The 20169-nt window shown below is 33.4% G+C and overlaps 1 protein-coding gene across 4 annotated transcripts in view; it reads right to left on the bottom strand.

Annotated features, from left to right (window-relative positions):
- Positions 1 to 20169, bottom strand: part of LOC129799092 (uncharacterized) — a 207623-nt gene that overhangs the window by 157209 nt on the left and 30245 nt on the right. For all 4 annotated transcript variants that reach the window (XM_055842743.1, XM_055842752.1, XM_055842727.1 and 1 more), the window contains exon 4: positions 3964 to 4175. In XM_055842743.1, coding sequence (XP_055698718.1) covers positions 3964 to 4175 — 212 coding nt within the window. The remainder of the gene's footprint in view (positions 1 to 3963; positions 4176 to 20169) is intronic.

The raw sequence follows: 20169 nt of genomic DNA, 5'->3' as shown, positions 1-20169 counted from the left end.
ACATCTGTGTGAGATATGGCTAAAAAACTTAAATGTTCTCCCAGTCTTGTGCTCAAAATCAAACAGAGGACTGGACTGAAGACTTTTAAGGCCCAAGCAGCCCCTCATCGCACGGATGCATAAAGTCAGTCAGCTAAAACACGAGCTCGCAGGCTGCACACGATGTCTGGCTTTAGTTGGTGCATTTTGATAGATGATGAAACATACGTAAAAGGAGATGTTAAACAATTACCAAGACAGCAATATTACACCGAAAAGTCTCGCAAAAGATGTAAGAAAAAGTACAGGTACAAAAATTATGGAGTTTCTAAAAAAATACATGGTTGGATGGTGATCTGCTCATGTGGACGTCAGAGCAAGGCATTCTTCATGCAGTACGATTGTACGAGGAGTACGACGTTCGAAACTCCGTTCAGTTGAAACATATTGGGCTATAATCAAATACGATCTGAAGAAGAGGGCTGAACGCGTCGAGAACATCGAGGACTTCAAGAAAAAATGGAATTAAAGAACCAAGAACCGCGGTGATGATCTTCAATACAGACCTTGATGGGAGGACTCAAGACGAAGATTCGAAATTTCGCCAATCAAATACTTGAATAAAAAAACTAATAGGGTAAGTGTGCCAAATTCCGGCCACCTTTTTTATTCCTCGAATTTCCATGAAGTTTTAGTTTTTATAAACTCGAAAGATTATACAATGCAAAAGAAAAACAGAAAATGTAATTTCGACTAACGAGATGACGTGAAACAGACTTTGGAAGAAATCCCGAAGAGCAAGGAACTATGAGAATAAAGGTGGCCGAAATAGGAGACCAAGCCATGTTTATATTTTTATTCATTTTAAAATCTACTAAGAATTATTTTAGAGAAAATAAAGACGATAAATTGTTAACAAGTTTCCAAGCAACACTCCTTAAGAAAAAGGAATAAAAAAAATTAATTTGTATTAAAAATATTACATTTCAAATTGGAGACTTTGGCGCTTGCATGCAACTTACCCTATATCTAAAAAATCTACAATGAATTAAAGTTTCAAAAAATAGTTTTCTGTTTTTTTTTTTAATATTATGTAGACTTCATTTTTAAAGCATTATTCTTGGGAACAATTTTATCGTGGACAGCGTAGACACGCTTTATTAAGAAAAAGAGATGTTCATGCTCAGTTATAAAACCGATATTGCGAAGATATTTTTTTTCTAATTTTTCATGTTTAGTTTAAATCTTGTCTACACTAAAATGAAATTTTAATTACGGAGTGTTTGACTGACATCATAAAAGAATAATAAAATTTAAGTAACTTGTTTTTAAACGTATTAAAATCTTGCAGATCAATCAAATTTTGTGAAGACAACAAAATTAGAATTTATGTTGCAAAAATATTTAAAAGTGTCTTATGTAAAATTTCTGCAACACTTAATGTTATATATAACTTGCTTATCTCATGCAAAATTTTGTGAATGTGTATGGTTTCAAAGAGAAATATTCAAGCATTTAGTCGCTATTGTAAAATTAAGGCGCATCAGGAGAATTTTTGAGCTTTCACCATATACATTATTATATAAAAAGCTCGTCAAGGACAATAGGTTGCCGTACGATGCTCTCGCATCAACACCTTGTACATATTATTCTGTATTTTTCATTTTATCAGCAACAGCTGCTGCTCTCAACACTTCAGTGATACTTCTAATGGGCCTCATCGTACCTTTTACCCCATTCTCACACTGGGGTCCACATTTATTGGTGCTAATCCTCCCCTTGTGTAGTCTTCCGCCCACTCTGAGATATTCTTCCTTCTGGGAACACACTGTTTATTCGAGTCACATGCTTCCACCACTTCCCATCTTCCTCCTCGGCAGCAGGCAATATGAAGAGGAAAAGACGCTAAAGGGATGACGAAATACTCCGCAAAGGGAATCCCTTCAGCACAATCTTTACCCTGTCGTGCCGAGAGTACATATAGTGATGTTAAGGAGGAGTGTGGGAGCATGTGAAATGAAATAAGGAAATATGGTTTCAACACGTCAAAAGTTGGTTGATTGTAATTGAGGGAGGAATTGGGCCTCAATTGAAATGCTCACAGGAGAGAAACGTGTGACTTTTCCTTGAGTGAGATGTCGACAGCCAACAATATGACTTTTTTCCCATTTTATTTCACAACTGAAACCCCTTTATGACTGGTATGGGTGAATAAAATAAATCCTAAAACATCTGTCAGTGGGGGTCACTATCTTGGAATCGCGATAATCTCTTTCAATGCACATTTCATAAAATATTGAGGATTCAAGAGATTTGTTATATTACTATAAAGTACATTTTCTTTTTCTATTCTTTTCCATTTCTTTCAACCTTACACCATTCCGGCCTCGTAAAAAGTTCTAAAAGCTCCATTGGAAAAATGCACAGCATTGGAAGGCTTCAGAGTTTGTTGGCACCGTCATTGTTACAATACTCCCTCCTATATAGTATGGCTTTTCAATCCAATGGAGAAATAAATTTCACAAAAAGGATTAAATCGTACATATTTCTGAATTATCCACATATATTCTTTTGTAAGAAAAAAAGTGCTTTTAACAATGAACAAAACAGAAAATTCAGTGAAACTTCATTTTTGCTGATCAACCAAAAATAAATTGTGCCAAGTTTTATTACATACAGCCTGTCCCAGGATAAGGCACATTGAGATTGATAACATATCGTGATTAATTTATTTACACAGTTATTTGACGTGATCAATTTAAAATTATTTTAAGTAACGTTATTAAAAAAGAAAAACTATAAAATTTATTAGTGTATGCGCAATAATAATGTTAGAATAACATCTTATTAGAGATCTTGAACCAGGTGGGGGACATTATCTCTGAAAAATGTGACCAGTTTTAGTGTAAATTTTTTCCTGTTTTTATACACATTTTACGATATATCTCCAAATCTACGTAGGTTGCCAATTTAAGGTTTTCGGTTGCCTATTCTATATTAAATTGGCATTTGTTTTGTATTAGTATTATTTTCTAATTCATTCTACAATGACAGAAAACAGCTAATAAACCCAAAAATTTTTTCGGCACGCTAGAAACATATAGGAAACATAGGAAATGTTATGCCCCTGTCTTGAACATTTCACCAGAAGTAAACTGAGACCTGAGACACTCTAACCTGAGACACTTGCATTATTCCGGAAGAGCTTTATTACCATTTAACCCAATAAAGATCTAGAAACTGGATATTAGATCTTAGTATATTAACTTAAAACTTAAATATATATTTTTACTATAAGAAATTTTAAGTGAAATAAGAAATAATTGACTAAACGATGTATTTAGTTTCGGCTAAGAACAAACTGGATTTTTTTTTGCTTAAAATCACTCAAATCTCTAACAATGTTAAATTTTCCTGTTTTGAAATAAACCATTTAATGTTAATAATAATTAATTAATTAAATATAGTTAATGTTAATACTATAACAAATGTTTGGCAATCCCAGTCGAAGCAAAGTTTTCTATCAAGATTCTTCTGAGCATTATTGTGCTTCGATACTTTGCATACGGAAGAGAGATGCTTTTATCGCAAGAGTCACAATCAAGTTCGTTCTGCGAGGTGCCAAACATTGATAATGCTATTGATGGGGGGCGTATATACATAAAGAAAAATTGAATGTGTGGAAAAATGGCAAATTGCTATCATCAGTTTGTGGAAGAAACGTAGTTTGGAAAGAGCTTCATCAATTGAAATTACTCTATTGTGAAATATTGCCGTAATACTTTCCATGAGCTTATCATCAAGTTTCCAAATATATATCCTTAATCTTTATGGAGAATTTAAAAAAAAAAGGAAATCCATTTCCAACTTTGCACTTGACATTTCCGGAAAGTAAAAATAGTCATTTGCACGAAGTTTGCTAAAGTTCATGATATAAAAGGTTCCGAAAATGCAATTTATAGAAGCATTGACCAGTGAACTTACATCAACTTTAATTCCAGTATATGGGAAGATCTTAGCCGGAGGATTGTCGAAAGGTGAGAATCGATAGAATTCCAGGTTACCACGGTACCACTTGACGGAGTATAGGGGAGCTCCTTTCATCTCATAGCGACAATGTAATTGAGCACTTTGACCCCGTCGGACCCACGCTGGTTCAATCGACAGTGTTAAATTCCTTAGTCCTCTGGCGGCGTCTACAATGGAAAAAGTAAGAATGCCATTAGTGTGACACAGTCATTGGACAAAAAAGCTCTGTGGGAGAGAGATCTTGAATTATTTGCTAAAACTGAATTGGTGAGAGATAAAAAGCCCATGGTGTGAAAAAGTACCATGTATTTCTGTTGAAAAATCCATTGCATAAATCAATTTCAGTGTGTCTTACACTTCGAAATGTGGTTTCCGGTTCTCAAACCTTGTGAAAGCTTTTTCCCTTCACCATCCCCAGTTCCCCGATATCCTTTACGAATGACGCTAACACACACACATTGAAATGTATGCAACCATCTATCATATTTTTCCTTCCTCTCACCCAAAGCAGCCAACACTTTACAATTTCCACATACTGGAGTTTCTACTCATGTTATACACCCCTTTTTAGTTCCTGAACATGCGAATATCATCCAATTCCGTGTATGGAGATCTTCTTTGGCAATACAACGAACTTTCGAGACAAGTTTGTATAGGGCAATAGAGGCTGGATGATGGGGTTGAAACGCTTCTTCTTCCAAGTGCGATATTCAAAAAGTCATTTTCAATTTCCTCTATATTTTCTTATATCTCCACAATCTTTCAAAAACATAAACCTATACTCTTCTCGATTACGTTATATAGTCAGAGAAGTAATTCATCAAACAATCGTCAATCTTTCGATTGGCGAATATTTGGATCATTCGTTTAGCAACCCATGCCCGTGGATCTTCAGGAATATATTCGGGGCTGATATCAAGACAACCCAAGTTAAAATCTGGAATTTACTTTAGTCACCTTATTTTAGGCCTGCCTTCAAAATAACTTGTATAGGGTCGGAGGAACGTCTGTTCGACAGGGAACCCCTATTGACACTTTCGTCAAAATGTTTAAAATTATTGAATGTATCTAGTAAAATATAAGTAATATAACGTTTTTTCTGTAATATACCTTTTACTATAAACAGAGATGTTAAAATTTCGTATCCCAAATGGTACAGAGTAGGGTGTCAATAGGTGCTGCTGACACGAGTTCTTAAAGTGTCAACAGCCGTTCCTTTCACCCTATTTTACTGCTCGAACTCAAAGAGAGAGCAGTTTTCAACTTTTCACTGTTCTGAAGCTTAAACGGTAAGAGATATCGACTTCCAGTCTTAGATGACCCCCAATAAAAAAAACAATATCTCACGACGTTTTTCCCCCCTCCCCACCACCCCTCTAGCCCCTCCAAAACCATGTTTTTTTTTTGTTTTTCTCAAAAGTGACCCAAGCTTTTTCAATGATATTCGGATATGTTTTAGAGGTAGTCCAGGCGAACATTTCGCCCAAACATACTTATGATCGGAAAATTCGTCATTTTTAATTTTTGATGGTCAAAGGTCAACTACTTTGGAGGGCCCATTTTTCAACCGATTTGATTAAATTTGGATTTTTGGAGAGGTATTGAAATTCTGAACGCGAATGAATCGGTCTTCATCGGTAATTAACCGGTTAAAGGTGAAGGTCAAAGGTCAAGCACTTTGTAAGGCTTATTTTTCAACCGATTTGGTTAAATTTGGATTCTTGGAAAGGCATTGAAATTCTGAACCCGTAAGTATCGGTAATGAAGCGGTTAAGTACCGATTTGTGAATAATTTTACATACCCAATAATTAAAATTCCCTAAAAATATAATGTTTTTTCGGTTTTTCTCAAAATTGGTCCAAGCTTTTCAGATTTTTGGATATGTTTTAGAGCTGGTCCTGGCGAACATTTCGCCCAAACATACCTATCCACTTTGGAAGGGTAATTTTTCACCCCATTTGATTAAATTTGGATTTTTTAGAGAGGTATTGAAATTTCGAACCCGGCCGCATCGGTCTTCATCGGTAATGAGTCGGTAAACTACCGAGTTTTTGATTTTCAAATGATTTTGTAATTTATGAATCAATTTGATCTCTAGTAGATCAGTAATACCAAAAGATCATGCAAAAAGATTAATTCACGGTGAGCCAACGCTTTGCCATCTCTTTTCTTTGAAATCTTTCTTCATTCATACACTGAACATAACCATATCATGGATTTTGTAATCTTTCAGCCTGAAAGAAACAGCTGAATGATCGGCTACATTTTTCACTCGATCTCTGAGAGTAATTCCTTTAATTACGTAATTACTCTTTCGGTCATTACTTAAATCTCATGACTATTGTTGATGAATACGAATCTTTTATCAAACTCCCTCATTTCCGAAGAAGTCTGACCGATACAAGACTTCATCGTTGTCTATCACTCGTGAGTGACACCCCGAGATACTTTAACTTTTCCATCTTTTTCAATGGGACTCTATTTACATGTAGGCTTTATATGTATAAACTCAGTGTTATAAAGGCAACAGTGGCTCTGTCTATTAATCCACTGAAAATTATTAGTTAAATGTTAGTCAGTTATCCCTTCTCAGTCTAACGGCAAAGATCAAAGTATAGGGTAAATTAAGCTAATTCAAAACCTGCTTCAAATGGAAACTTTTCGGTACTCCAAATGGAAACGTCATTTTTTCCATGATAAATAACAGTACTAAATTATTATTTATATAATTTTCTATACCACAGTTTCATTATTTAGTTAATTTTGCTTCAAATAAAGCAAAAATCCATTCATATTCACAAATTTTAATTTGTTAGTTTCTCAGTAAAATTAATAGTGTACCTTTTCACCATCGAATTTTTCATCGATTGACCATGTTTTCCAATGAAAAACACAATGAGGTGACTATTGTTGTTTGGTTTTGTTTAACATTTCATGTCATATTTATGGCTAATTTTAGTTAAATTAAGTGCTAATCTCTATTGTGATTGTGAAATAATTACCTATTTCATGACCAAAAATTGTTTTTCTGAAGTGTCTGCAAATGCTTCAATAGGAAACCCTGGAAATATGATTTTTTTGGAGAGATTCTCCTATTGCTTTAGATGGGAAAGGAGAAAAGACCAGGAATAAGAAAAAAATCCTGAACTTAGGAGCAACTCAACAAGGTTTTGGAAGCCTTTCGTCGCGGTTTCACTTACACTGTTTGTCTCCAATTAGAAACTTTTCCTTGTCTCCATTTGGATTAACATGTTTCCAATAGAAACATTTTACGCTCGCGTATTTTTCTTATATTTAAGAAGTTTTCAAATTATATTTAAAGAATTTTCACTAAATAGTAATATTCTAGAAGAGTCAAGGAGCAAATTCATGTAATTCTCTTCAGAAAAAATATGAAGTTAATGTGTTGAATCTTCTGTCAAAGTTAAAGCGTCTACAAATGGTTTTAAATTAGGACATTTACCCTAGTATCTGTTAGTCAGTTAAAGTCAATTAGTTGAAAATATACTATTTTTTTATTCTTCTAGTTTATTATAAAATACAAATCATACAACCATTCTTAATTTTAGAAAGTTGTATCATTGGAAATATGAGAATAAGTGTTTATGACGCCTCTATAAGCTTCTAAGCGTCCAATGAAAACTCGGCTTTTCTTTGTTTTAAATGTTACAAGTTTCTGCGATATTTCAATAAACATTGTACCATAAGGCAGAAACCAATTGAAGCATTTCCCAGAAACTTGTAGTGAATGCCAAGAAGCCCATTTACGGTCCGAGATATTTTATGATAGGGTGTTTCTTAGAATGACATCTATGGAATATATATAATGGATATATATATCATACATCTACAATTGAACTGTGAGTGAATTTGTACCTCTTTTACGAGCAGTATGGGGTTTGAAAAAGAATGTTGGAAGACAGTTGTGGTGTTTCCAACGACATGCCATGAATCACCAAAAATATGTAGTTCACATAATAATGATGCACAAATAAAATATACTATCCGGTTGAGGTGCATCCAATGCAGAATTCACCAGACGTGCTCTTTTCCACCTTCTAGTAGGGGAAAATGTTCCTTTTCCTATCTGCCACGTTATTCATAGTACTGCATCCCCATTTTGAATATAAGCATATAAATTTAACTTGTGCTGCAAAATAAAATGCTTCAGCATATTTGTTCTTCTATCCTTATATGAAATCCATAATATTGGTGTGAAATGTGGTAGGAAGTACATATGTTTGTGTTGGAATTTCATTGGGGTTGAAATATACTTAAGTTTTTGGGATATTTCCTCTGTGGAGAAATATTGTGAATTCTCATGCATAAATATCACCTTAGTTTTTCTCACGTTCATGTAGACACATTCAAGAATTTGTTTATCAGATATATTGAGGACAGTATAAATTATTTTTACTATTTGCAATAAGAAAATGCACTAGAATTAAGAGAAAATTGTGTCAAATTTAATTATTGTATTTGATTTTATTAATTGTTTTAAAAACCTAGTAAGAACCGGAAAATTTAGGTAGTTGACCATTATTTGTAGTATACAACATTAAAATTTTAACATTTTTCAGAAATACGTACAATTAGGGTGAGTGTACCAAATTCCGGCCAGCTTTCAATTTCGGCCACTTCTTTTGTTCTTCAAATTTCCATGAATTTTTAATTTTGCATACTCTAAAGCAAAGGCGTGCAAGAACCGTTGAAACCGAATAAACGTCAAATGAGACATGTACATCAATGGTCAAAACGCTACTATAACAAACTTATTTTGACGTTAATTCGGTTTCAACAGTTTTTGCACACCTTTGCTCTAAAGATTATACAATGTAAAAGAAATAACAAAAAATGTCGATTAAACGAACAAGATGATCTGAAAAAGACATTGGAAGAATTCCAGAAGGGCAAGGAACTATGAGAGTAAAGGTGGCCGGAATAGGCCACCAATGCTATGTCTACATTTTTATTCATTTTAAATTTAGAGAAAATAAAGATGATAAACTGTCTAACACCAAGCTTCATGAAATTTTCGGCATATTTGAAGCATATAAGGTAAAGTACCCTTACTCGACCGGGTTCCTCTATTCGACCGGTGGGTCAATTTTTGAATATTTGATGGTGAATTTCATTAATTTCTATGAATTTGTCACTTATTCGTATTATTTAAAGAATAATTGACCTATTAATGTTAAATCATACACAAAATATTATAGCAAATATAAATAAATTGAATAAATAAGTCTACTGGTCGAATAGAGGAACCGGTCGGATAAAGGGTACTTTACCTTACTTAAATTATTTTGTTTTGAAAAACAATATTACTAAATGTTGGCCTAATGTGTAGTTTATTTAAAGTGCTTTGTTGTGGCATTCCCTAATTGGCGGGAAATCTACAACTCCTAATTATTGTCTAAGAGATAAAAATCTAAAAAAAAATCAATTTTTGTAAGAGTATTTCGTAATCTTTCAAAAAAACAAAAAAAAAAAACGGAGAAAATTATAAAACAGGAACTCTTTTTAAGTGTTCTTTAAAGAAATCCTATTTGACACGATATTGGAGTTTGAGACGAATACGCTGTAAAAAAAATTTCAATCAATATTTTGAAGTACCATTTAAGTTTAACAAGAAGAAAATTTAATCTTGAGGGAATAAGCCTTTATTCATTTCATTCGGCTAATAAATTTTATCTTAATCTTTCCCGCCAATTCGAAAAATTTCTCAAAATGAGAAGTGAAGAAAATGCGCTTAAAAGTTTTGGATATTCGCCCGAATGTTTGCAAATCTTCTCGGCGCTTTATTGCTTTTGTCCCTGTATCTCCGGTAATATTTTGAATTCTCTTCTGAATGTTTTATTATATATTCTTAGATAGTTTACCTGAAAGAATAAAAAAATATAGACCACTTTTGACCTTGTAATTCAGGATGTCTTCCTAAAAGCTACGAAAAATGAAAAGGGCAAAAAGTGAGAATGCAAATCTTGCCCCATATAGTCATATTCGCATCTTTCAAAACTGTGTAGAACCTATACATTAAATGTTTAAAAAATACTAACCAAACTTTCAGCAGTATGAGGAATCCCACCTAATTGGAGTTGAAAAATTGTTTAGAAAGTAAATCTAAAATTTCATAGACAATTGAGAAAGTTATCTAATCGTTTTAGGGACTCATAAACATACTCATAAAAAATCACGACTGTTGAATAAGGTACTTCTCCATCATTTGATATTTGTCTAAAAAAAAAAGGCAAACGGTAGCAAAAAGAAGGTAAAGACACATCAAAAGTTCTAACTTAAACTTCAAACTTTTAGAATTGGACAGGAGAAACGTGAATTTGTTAGATCCTTTAGTTCAAGTTTAAGAAATCTCATACCTTCCTGTACAGCAATCATTTTAGTGTTACCACACATTGGTGGCACGAAAACATACTGCAGAATGCTAATTTTTTTTTTGGTTGGATGATAAAAGTTTTGTTGAAAATTGACCCAATTCAATTCTTGTTGATTCACGCCGATGAAAATAGAAGCTTTGAAGATGGTTCAAGCTTTCCTAAATTGATAGCTTCTGCAATCGGAGCCTTCTCACCACATCGTATGTCGTCTAATGGAGTAAAGGGCGTTACATTCGTGGGAAAAAGGGGTTTGAAGTTGAACATTTGGCACCGTACCCTATGCAAAGTGGTCTTCTTGGGTGTGAAACTGGCAACTTTTGGATGAGTCACACTCAACAAAAGCAGTTAACCCAAATTTTCTTGTCTCCAACATACTACAGAAACAAACTCTTCCTTAATCTCTCATCAATAAACGTTCATCAGTGTAAACGATTTATGACACTTTTCATGTGGCAAAAGTTTTCCCTGGAGGAAAATCAATAAGGGAACAGAGTGTATAGAGAGTACCAAAAGTCGAACAAGTAGATCTTTGAAAGAGCAAGAAAAAATCACTCAAAATACCACCATCATCCCTCTAATAGAGTTTCTGTCTGTGCAAACACGATGAAGGAATATCACCATAATCATCAGCTTTTCTGTTTTGTGTCCCGATGCTCTAACATACAGCATACTGCTACAAAAGGGTCTATTCAGACTGTCAAGAATATCAAATCTATGACACATTACATTAGTTTTCTTCATGGAAATTGTGTCGCAGTATGAATGGGCTCAGCATTACTTATCAGATTCGCAAGTCTTCACTCCATGATTCAAATCTCATCCACTTTGTTGTAGCTAAAAATTACATCGTACAAGAGATTTTGATGATGTGAAAGCTTATAACTTTGAAAACTTGTGAATGAACAAAACGGAACTTCTCCTGGAAGGTGATCATAAATTTTATATTGAAAGGTAATTACAAAGGAGTATATTATAATAATCCTGCTAGGTACTATTATAACGCATTATACTTTAATAACAATCAAAAAGATTCACTCGAAAACATAGGTAATTATTGTATCTAATTTACCAATACCTACAATAATTAAATTGAATTTATTTTTATCTCATTCTTAATCATTCTTAAGAAAAATTCATGTTTCTTATTCTTGAGAAAAAAGTTCCTTAAAACGCTTCAATGTCTTACACCAGACGGGACTCGAACTCACAACTGTGACAGTAGTGATTGTAGAGCGCACGGCCAATGCGACAATCGTTAACCCAGTCGACGGCTGAACCCCTCCCCATGCACTATACCTAATTCTTTATTCCTATGTCATGCCCAAAAAATCATCCCTAGGTGAGTACTGAGGGTTTCTGGGGCTTTTGTTTAGTGAGTGAGCATCAGTCGCCATGAACAGTTCATTCCGAGGAAGTTGAAAAATGGGTGACACTTTGAATTGCGCATTTTTTACCTTTATAAGTTATAAATATTTTTTGGGTGAGGTTCAATATGGTTCATAAGAGACCTGATTGCTCAAGATAGCTGACATTTTTTAGAACTTTTGGAAACGTTAAATTAAATTGAGATATATTCAATCTTACTAAGTCCAAATATTTTTTCTTGGACATTGGCTACAATATAAAAAAAATACAATATAAAAAAATAATACATACACTGAGAGAAATCCGAAAAAGTTAAAGTAACATTACTGAAATGTTAATTGTACCCTGCAGTATTGATCCAAAATCGGTGTAAATATTACCATTTTTAGGTGTATTGGGGGTTAAAGTTACCCTTTTTCATGTTATTTCTACCCTTAAAAAGGTGTCAAATTAACATTAAAAAATGTTGATATATTTTTACACCTAAAAAGTGTTAAAGTTATGAGGAAAAAAAGTTAATCGCACCCCCGTTTTTTTCTCAGTGTATAATACCTAAATTCCTTTGCATAAGTTTGCACTATAAAATGTTTTACAATGAAATACACAGGAGTTACAGAAACACAGCATTAAATACCTTGTTTTTTTTGTTTAAAGATATTGAAATTCAATATTCCTTAATTTAGTAAAAGCATTTACTGCTCAAATTATTTTATCCTCTACTTGATAATTGACCTCAAAGGAAATACCTTTCCCAGTGGGAAACAAGTATATACATATAATTATAGCGTTTTCACTTTGATCACACCCTCAAGATGCATTAATTGACACCATAAATTACTTGTGCTAAATTAATTATATAGAAAATTGTCTAGAGAGTATTACGCTTTAATTTGTATGTCAACAGACCTTGATAAGTTTATTAAAAATATTCTATTTCAAACTTTCGTTTATTGCGTGAATTTAAGAAGTTTAATATAGTATATTGCAAAACCCTACTTTGGATATTTTTCAATTGGACAAAGAGAAAAAGAATATCACGAAAAACTATATGCGTTACACCGAGTATTTTCTTCGTGGTGCCTTTCTTTTGCCCATTAAAAGCACTGAGTTAATCTAAAAAATCTAATTTCGGCAGCTAAGAATATAAAATAAAAAGCCGTAGGGGAAAGTGCCCATGCTTGATACTATTGGAAGCTTCGTAATGACTAAATTTTCTATGTTTCACAATATATATGTGACTCATCGTAAACATATTTTAAAAACTATGGGAAATTGTCCTGTTTTTAAAATATATTGCTGAGTCACATTTATTGAAAAACATAGGAAAAATTTAGTCATTACGAAGCTTCCAATGGTATCAAGCATGGGCACTTTCCCCTAAATGGCTAACTTTACAGGAGAGCGATTTAAAATTGAAATTTTACACGCTGAGTATAGAATTTTTAAGATTTGAAACCCTTATATTTTTGAGAATAAATCACTTATCGGTATAATATTTACAGGGAAGGTATAGGGTGTCAAAAAGCACCCGAAAAGCGAATTATGCAAAAAATCGACTAATTCGACTTATATTCTGACAAGCCGATTTAAGTTTGATTCCAAATTCTTGAATTTTCTGACCGAAACACAAATTGAAAATATTGTTGTAGACTGAGTTTCGACTTAGTCACAGAGGACAATCTTATTTGTATGTACCCTGACGTGTTACAGTAATTTTGTTTCGTAATGTTGACTGCGGTCAAAAAAAAACAAGGGCATACCATACACAGTAAAAAAGACTACAAGGATAATCGTTGGTTTGCTCTTTTACTACGATTATTTTTGTAAAGTTACTTAAATATGTATTTTAACAAAACGCTTAATCTGAAAATGTGTAATTTAAATTTTATATAATAATGGTAAACTGTGTAACCAACTGCGAATGATTACACAGTTGTGTACATTTTCTTACATATTTCGTGTAAAATTACACAGTTTTCAGACAAAATGTGTACAAATTACACAAATGTGTATCAGTACACACAATTACGTGTTTATGTAAAATTTACAATGAAAATCATGGTAAAGTAGCTGAAATTTTTTTTACTGTGTAGGCTTCGTGTAGCCGGGCTCTTTCTCTGAAAGATCCTTATGAAGGCTAAGGCTTATCTCGGTCAATTGCCCAGCAGTGACCCAGCTCTGTACTTTCATCCAAACATTTTCAGGCCATGTTACCAGTGTTAACAGCGTCTCCTGCCAGCCAATCTTTCACATGGCGCACAAAAAAAACTATAGGGGAAAGTCGTCTGCCTTTAAATGCAGAAGCCTTCAAATGTTGCGATTTTTTCGTTGTTCTCAAAAGCATAAATTATACTCTATTAACTATTAGGTAGCTATCCATCATCCTTACAAATCATCAAAAAATGGAGAGCCTAGCTCCTATTTCCTAGCTGCTAGATCAAAAAAAAATGAAAATGAGCTCTAAACTGTAATTTTGATGTTCCACAAATCATGTGATTTTTCATAGTAAAAATCATTTTACAAATAAATCTTCCATTGTGACACATAGAAGGTTAATCAGGCTTAATATTTCTGTTAATATATTTTGGTTCAGATGACACAATTTTTGTGGGTGGCAAAAATTTGCAAATATCACCCTGCAGCAGCCTTTAAATGCTAATGTCGTGTGCCTTTAAATCCTATCTTTCCATACATCAAAACATGTGAAATCGAACTCCTACTTTTCTCTGACGAACGTCATACAAATACTTATAACCTGCTATCTTGCTCCGGCCGGGATGTTTCAAGTTGACAATTTTCAACTTCAATGGCTCTTACTTCCAAATTTTCAAGTGCAAAACAGTGCTTCAGAAAAATGTGAAGAAAAGTTATTGTTTAATGTCTTTTGACTGCAGTGATGATTTTAGTGAGTGCGTTAGGCTTCAACCTAATCATTTATAGCCCATTTAGTTTTATTGATTCAATATTCTCAGTGAAAAAAAAAACATTTAAAGGCAGCTGCGTCGCGTTTGAAGGCAAACTATGCCAGCTGCCTTCATACAAATCGACATCACTTTTTTAATTTCCTCAGAAGGAAAAACTGAAGACTTGCGAGTGCTAAATGAGGTAATCATATACGCCGAATGAACAAGAGAATTTTTTGGTGTAGTAGAAAATAAAATTCATTTTGTGGATTCTTCAGAAAAAAATCATAAATTTGGAACTCCATTTTTCGTTTGAAGGCAGACGACTTTCCCCTACTGCTAGTAAAAGACCTTTCTTGAAGCGAGAGGCTGGAATATGAATTTCCCGCGAACAGGGAAGAAAATCCACCAGTCAAGCTCTATTTCGCAAAATTTTGGATAAAAAATTCAATATTTATTTTTCGGAAATGCAAAAAATCGATGCTCGCGACTCATGCTTACACTTTAATTTAATTTGCCAAATATCCACTCATATGGGGAGGAAAGGGATCGAAACGGAATCGATTTAAGGTTATGCCCTAGACACACTTACAACTTAAGCCGAGAGGCGACTTAGTGGAAAAATATGGAAATGTAGTTTGACCATTATTTCTAGTATAATTACGCTAAGCCGTCTCTCGGCTAATCCTTAGGTCTGTCAAGGCCCTTATGCCCTAGACACACTTACGACTTAAGCCGAGAGACGACTTAGTGGAAAATGATGGAAATGCACTTTAACCATTATTTCTAATATAATTACGCTAAGCCGTCTCTCGGCTAATCCTCATGTCTGTCAAGGCCCTTACGGTTTATGACAAAGGTTATGTACAATATTTGTTTAAAAATTATAAAAAAAAGATTGAAGATATAATTCTCTCACTGGAGGGTTCGAGAAATAAAAAAAAAAACAATATATATCCTCTGCCTAGGCAGAAATTTGAAAATGTGCGAAATGTTAGAATATGGAAGCAAATATTTATTTTTCTGAGAGCAGATTCGCATAATTTCAATGTAGAAATACTTCCGCTTCTTGCCCTATTACCATTGACACTATTTCTCTTTCATTGTGTACTGTGGATTTTGTGTGATATGTATTTCTATAAAATTGCTAAGAGTATTAACTGTTATCACATTATGCAAATCTTTTGTGCTTGTGTACTTTTCTTAAGACATTGTCAAGCCTCCTACTTTTGCCTTCCACACCCATCCACTATCTCCTATGGCTCGCTTATCCGCCCAGACTTACATAGACTTTCTGCAATCCACCCACAACTTTATTTGACTGTTGAAAAATTTCACATTCAAAACGAGGGTGGTCTCACCCCTTTGATACGATGAAAAAAAAATCGTTGAAAGATTGCTCAGAGAAAATAATAAAATGGAATGAGGATTTTCCCACGCTTTTCTACAAGTTAGATAGAGAGGGTATGTTTATGCTGAGGAAAAATTTTCTTAATTTCACCACTATCAGGACGAGTGACGACAGTTGATTTTGACTTTGGAAGGTTTCCAGAAATGTGTTGGTTTCATTATGTCACTGATGCGAATGTGATTTTATTCGCTTTCCTTCTATTTTATGCTCGCGCATATTTCTAGGAAACTTTTACCCTCTTTTATCTCTACACCCGGCTTTATTTGTAGACGAATAATAAGAATGGAAAAAACATAGGAGATAAAAATATAAATGGAGAAGTGTTATCCCAATATAGCGGATACGCCACAGCATGTATTCAAGACAATACGTGGAATTCACTTGATTTGTATAACCGTCAACCATGGTTTTAATATTAAAATTCTGCTCATAGAACTAGTAGAATACTGCAATTCTTAGTACTATTCCCAGGGATATTCAACTCGTGATCATTTTGATATTTGTTCTAATCAGATGTCAGATATCGTCTTCAGACTTAGAATAAGGTAAAGTAGACTCTCTCAAATTCTGGCTGATTCTGGCATTTGGGACAAAAATGCCACCCGAATTAGAGAGAAATTCGAGCGACAAACTTTTTGATATGCAACGATTTTTTATTCACCTGTATTCACACACATATTGAGTTTACATACTCATAATTTTGTAAATTTCTTGAAAATTCCTTAATAATGCAAAATCACATCAAAACTAAAAGAAACCATGACGAATTTGGTCATACTTGCTTCATTTGATAATCATAATCAAACTTGAAAAATGACATCAAACTTTCTTTACACAGTGGCCTCTCGACATTTCATTTTTTCATACATTTTTGAATAGAGGCACTGAAGACTATTGGCAAGTTTTTTCCTAAAGAGAATTGGCTTATCAGTCTGATATATTTCGAAATTGTGCATTAAAAGCTATCTAAAAATACATATTTCATAATGCTCGCCAAAATAATACAAGAAGTACGAGGAAATTTGTTTAAGTCGCAGTGCAATATCTGCAAAATTTTTACAAGGAAAAGTGAAAAATATCTTCACTTTTTAATACGCTTGATGGGCCCCTGCTTTAAATGTAAATGCTGCCCGAATTTAAATGTAGCCCTATCTTTAAAGAACCAAATTAGCGAGAGTCTACTGTAACTAAATCGGTGACTAAATGACCGAAGCAAAATCTAGATCTTGGAATTGGGATCGAATGTCTTTCTTAAGTCGTGAAAGTTTTCCAATGTGTTCGAAGTCCGCAACCCTATTACGAACAAGTAATTAAGAATGTGAGAGTGGCATCATATTTGATAGTCATTTTATGATGAGCAATGTTGAGTCTATAAAGGTTATTTATATAGCCAGATTTCTGGGAGATTTGTGTCATAAATTGACCAACATGTCAATCATATCTGCTACTAGTAGCTCAAATGCTAATTTCCGCATATTCGAAACACTCATTCATTTCGACAAAGCGAAATTTTGTAGAGAATTAGGACAGTTGCAAATGAAGAAAGAAATTGGAATTTGAGTAAACCAGGAAAGGACATTCAAATGATAAGGTCCTTAACTTGATCTCTCTGGTACAACTTTAGACTTAATTTTTTAAAAATCGTTAGAGAAAATGACACAAAATTACGTCCTTCACACAATATTCTAATGAATTTTATTCATTTATACTTATGATCAGATTTTTTAAAATCTTTTTATATTTACGATTTTCATGTTTTTTTTTAATTCAATAAATTTAAAACTGAACCTAATTTCGTCCAGCTTACAATTTCGGCCACTTCTTTTGTTCCTCAAATTTCCATGAATTTTGAGTATTTGCATACTTTAGAAATTAATGCAAGAAAGCAAAATTTTCACATCGACAAATAAGATGTCAAGAGACTTTGGAAGAAGTCTGGTAAAGGCAAGGGACTATGGGAATCAAGGTGGTCGAAATATTACTCAAAGTTATGATGGTATTTTCTATTCATTTTAAAATGTATTAAGACTGATTGGGGGATAACCAAGACGATAAACTGTACACAAGGTTCCAAGCAACACTCCTTAAAAAGAATTAACAAAAAATGTGTATTAAAAATATTACATTTCAATTGCAAGACTTTGGCGCTTGCCTTATGCCGAGATTTCGTACAGTTACCCTAAAATATATTTTTTTATAATCAAAATTTCACTGATTTTCAGAAAAACACAAAATCAGTGATATAATAAAGTGATAAAAATGAAAAATCAGTGAAATCGGTAAGGCTCTAGATATACCTGATTATTATCCGAGAGACAGCTTAGCGTAATTATATTTTTTAAAAAAATGGTTAAACCACGTTTCCATCATTTTGTGTCAAGACTTCTTTCGGCTTAAGTCGTAAGTCTGTCAAAGTCTTAAGGCGCTATGGAACCAAATTCTTATAATCTGCTTACAGCCCTTTTTGTACGGTCAGTGTGATTATTAAAAGTAAAGTGGAGCACTTTTAAGTTAGAGCTTCCGCAAGTGCAATACAAAATTCTCATTATAAATATAAACCTTTTAAAGGCGCATTAAATAACTTGTCACAATATTGGACCTCCAGGACCATAGGCACCAATTTTGCTTCTCTGGGAGTATTTTTTTTTGTCAAAATTAGGTATTTTGATGTAAATTGCTCACAAATCACAAAAATTTCTCACGTGTAAAGACTTTTAGATAATTTTATGTGAATCTAGGACTTTCAAGTGGTAGTGTATATATATAAATATATATTAGGGATCCATCTAAAAGATGATTGACTCGAATATATTAATTGGTAAGCCTTTTCAAAATTAGATCCAAAGATTAAAGAACAAGCAGCATACGAAACATTATATTTCGTTGACATTGTATTCAAATATACAGTGTATAAGAGAGCTTAAGAAAAGATATTCAGTGGCTTTTTTTTATGCCCAGTAAAGTGGTGGGAAAATTGCAAATACACCATCGTTAAATAGTAAAATACCTCTTGAACTTTCATCTACGAAAAAATTTCAACTTGAGAATCTGAGGAGATGCTATAACATTCAAATGGTGTACCATTTCTCTAGCACAGCATTAACTACCTCTCTCGATGAGCTCATGTTTTTCCATCGTATAATCTAAGTAGAATTTAAAAGTCAAATTTGACTACAACTGTACCATATTCTTTAGTTCCTTTTCCAGAATTTTCCTCATTCATGTTCACTTTTTCATCCCCTATGTTGTCTCCTTTCCCCATTCACTCATGTTGCTATAGAATTTTCTACCAACCGTAAATGGATGCAGCATCTTTCACCTTATCCCAAGAAATATCTTATACCACCCCAAAAAACACCCAGCCGTCCGGAACGATATAAGGGATGGAAAAAGGTAAAACAGTTTGGTGCCGCTTGCCTCGTACTTACAGCGATATTCACAAAACACTTGGAATAGATTGTGTGGTGTCGTCTAGTCTGGGATAGATGACAACGTAACGGCTTATAAGTGTACACAAAAGTAAGAGAATTGCATTTGTTAGCTGCAGTTTGCACAAGAATAGCACAAAACCAACCCAATAAAAGCCAATCGTATTTTCTTAAGGGATTATGGAAATTACATTGAACTCAACGCATCTTATTTCCCCTTTGCGAAAAAGTCATTTTTTGGGCAGGTTGATTCATAAAGTTGATTCTACAACAAGAAATATGAAGAGAAATAAAATTTGTAAAATGCTTAAGCTTTTGGGCAAAGCGATAAAGTGGAATTGAACCACTAAAACGACTAAAAGCATTTTCTTTAACTCCAAATAATTAATTTAAAATTATATTTTGGGGCTTATAATTGAACTCATAAATTTGAGTATTTCATAAAATGTTTTCCACTCTTTCATCCTTTTATTATTTCCATATTTTGGCTAAGCTATACAATCCCAAAAAAAAAAGAAAAAAAAAATATTTTGCTACTGAAGCAATCAAATTCGAAGCAGTATGAATTATATTTTTCTATCTTTGCAATATGAGTTTCGTACATTTTGTAATATCCAGATTTTGAGATATCTCAATGCAAAACTTATTCAAATCTTTC

Source organism: Phlebotomus papatasi, chromosome 1 (genome assembly GCF_024763615.1).
Source record: "Phlebotomus papatasi isolate M1 chromosome 1, Ppap_2.1, whole genome shotgun sequence".
Classification (NCBI taxonomy): Eukaryota; Metazoa; Arthropoda; class Insecta; order Diptera; family Psychodidae; genus Phlebotomus; species Phlebotomus papatasi.
This window is presented reverse-complemented; position numbering and strand designations above follow the sequence as displayed.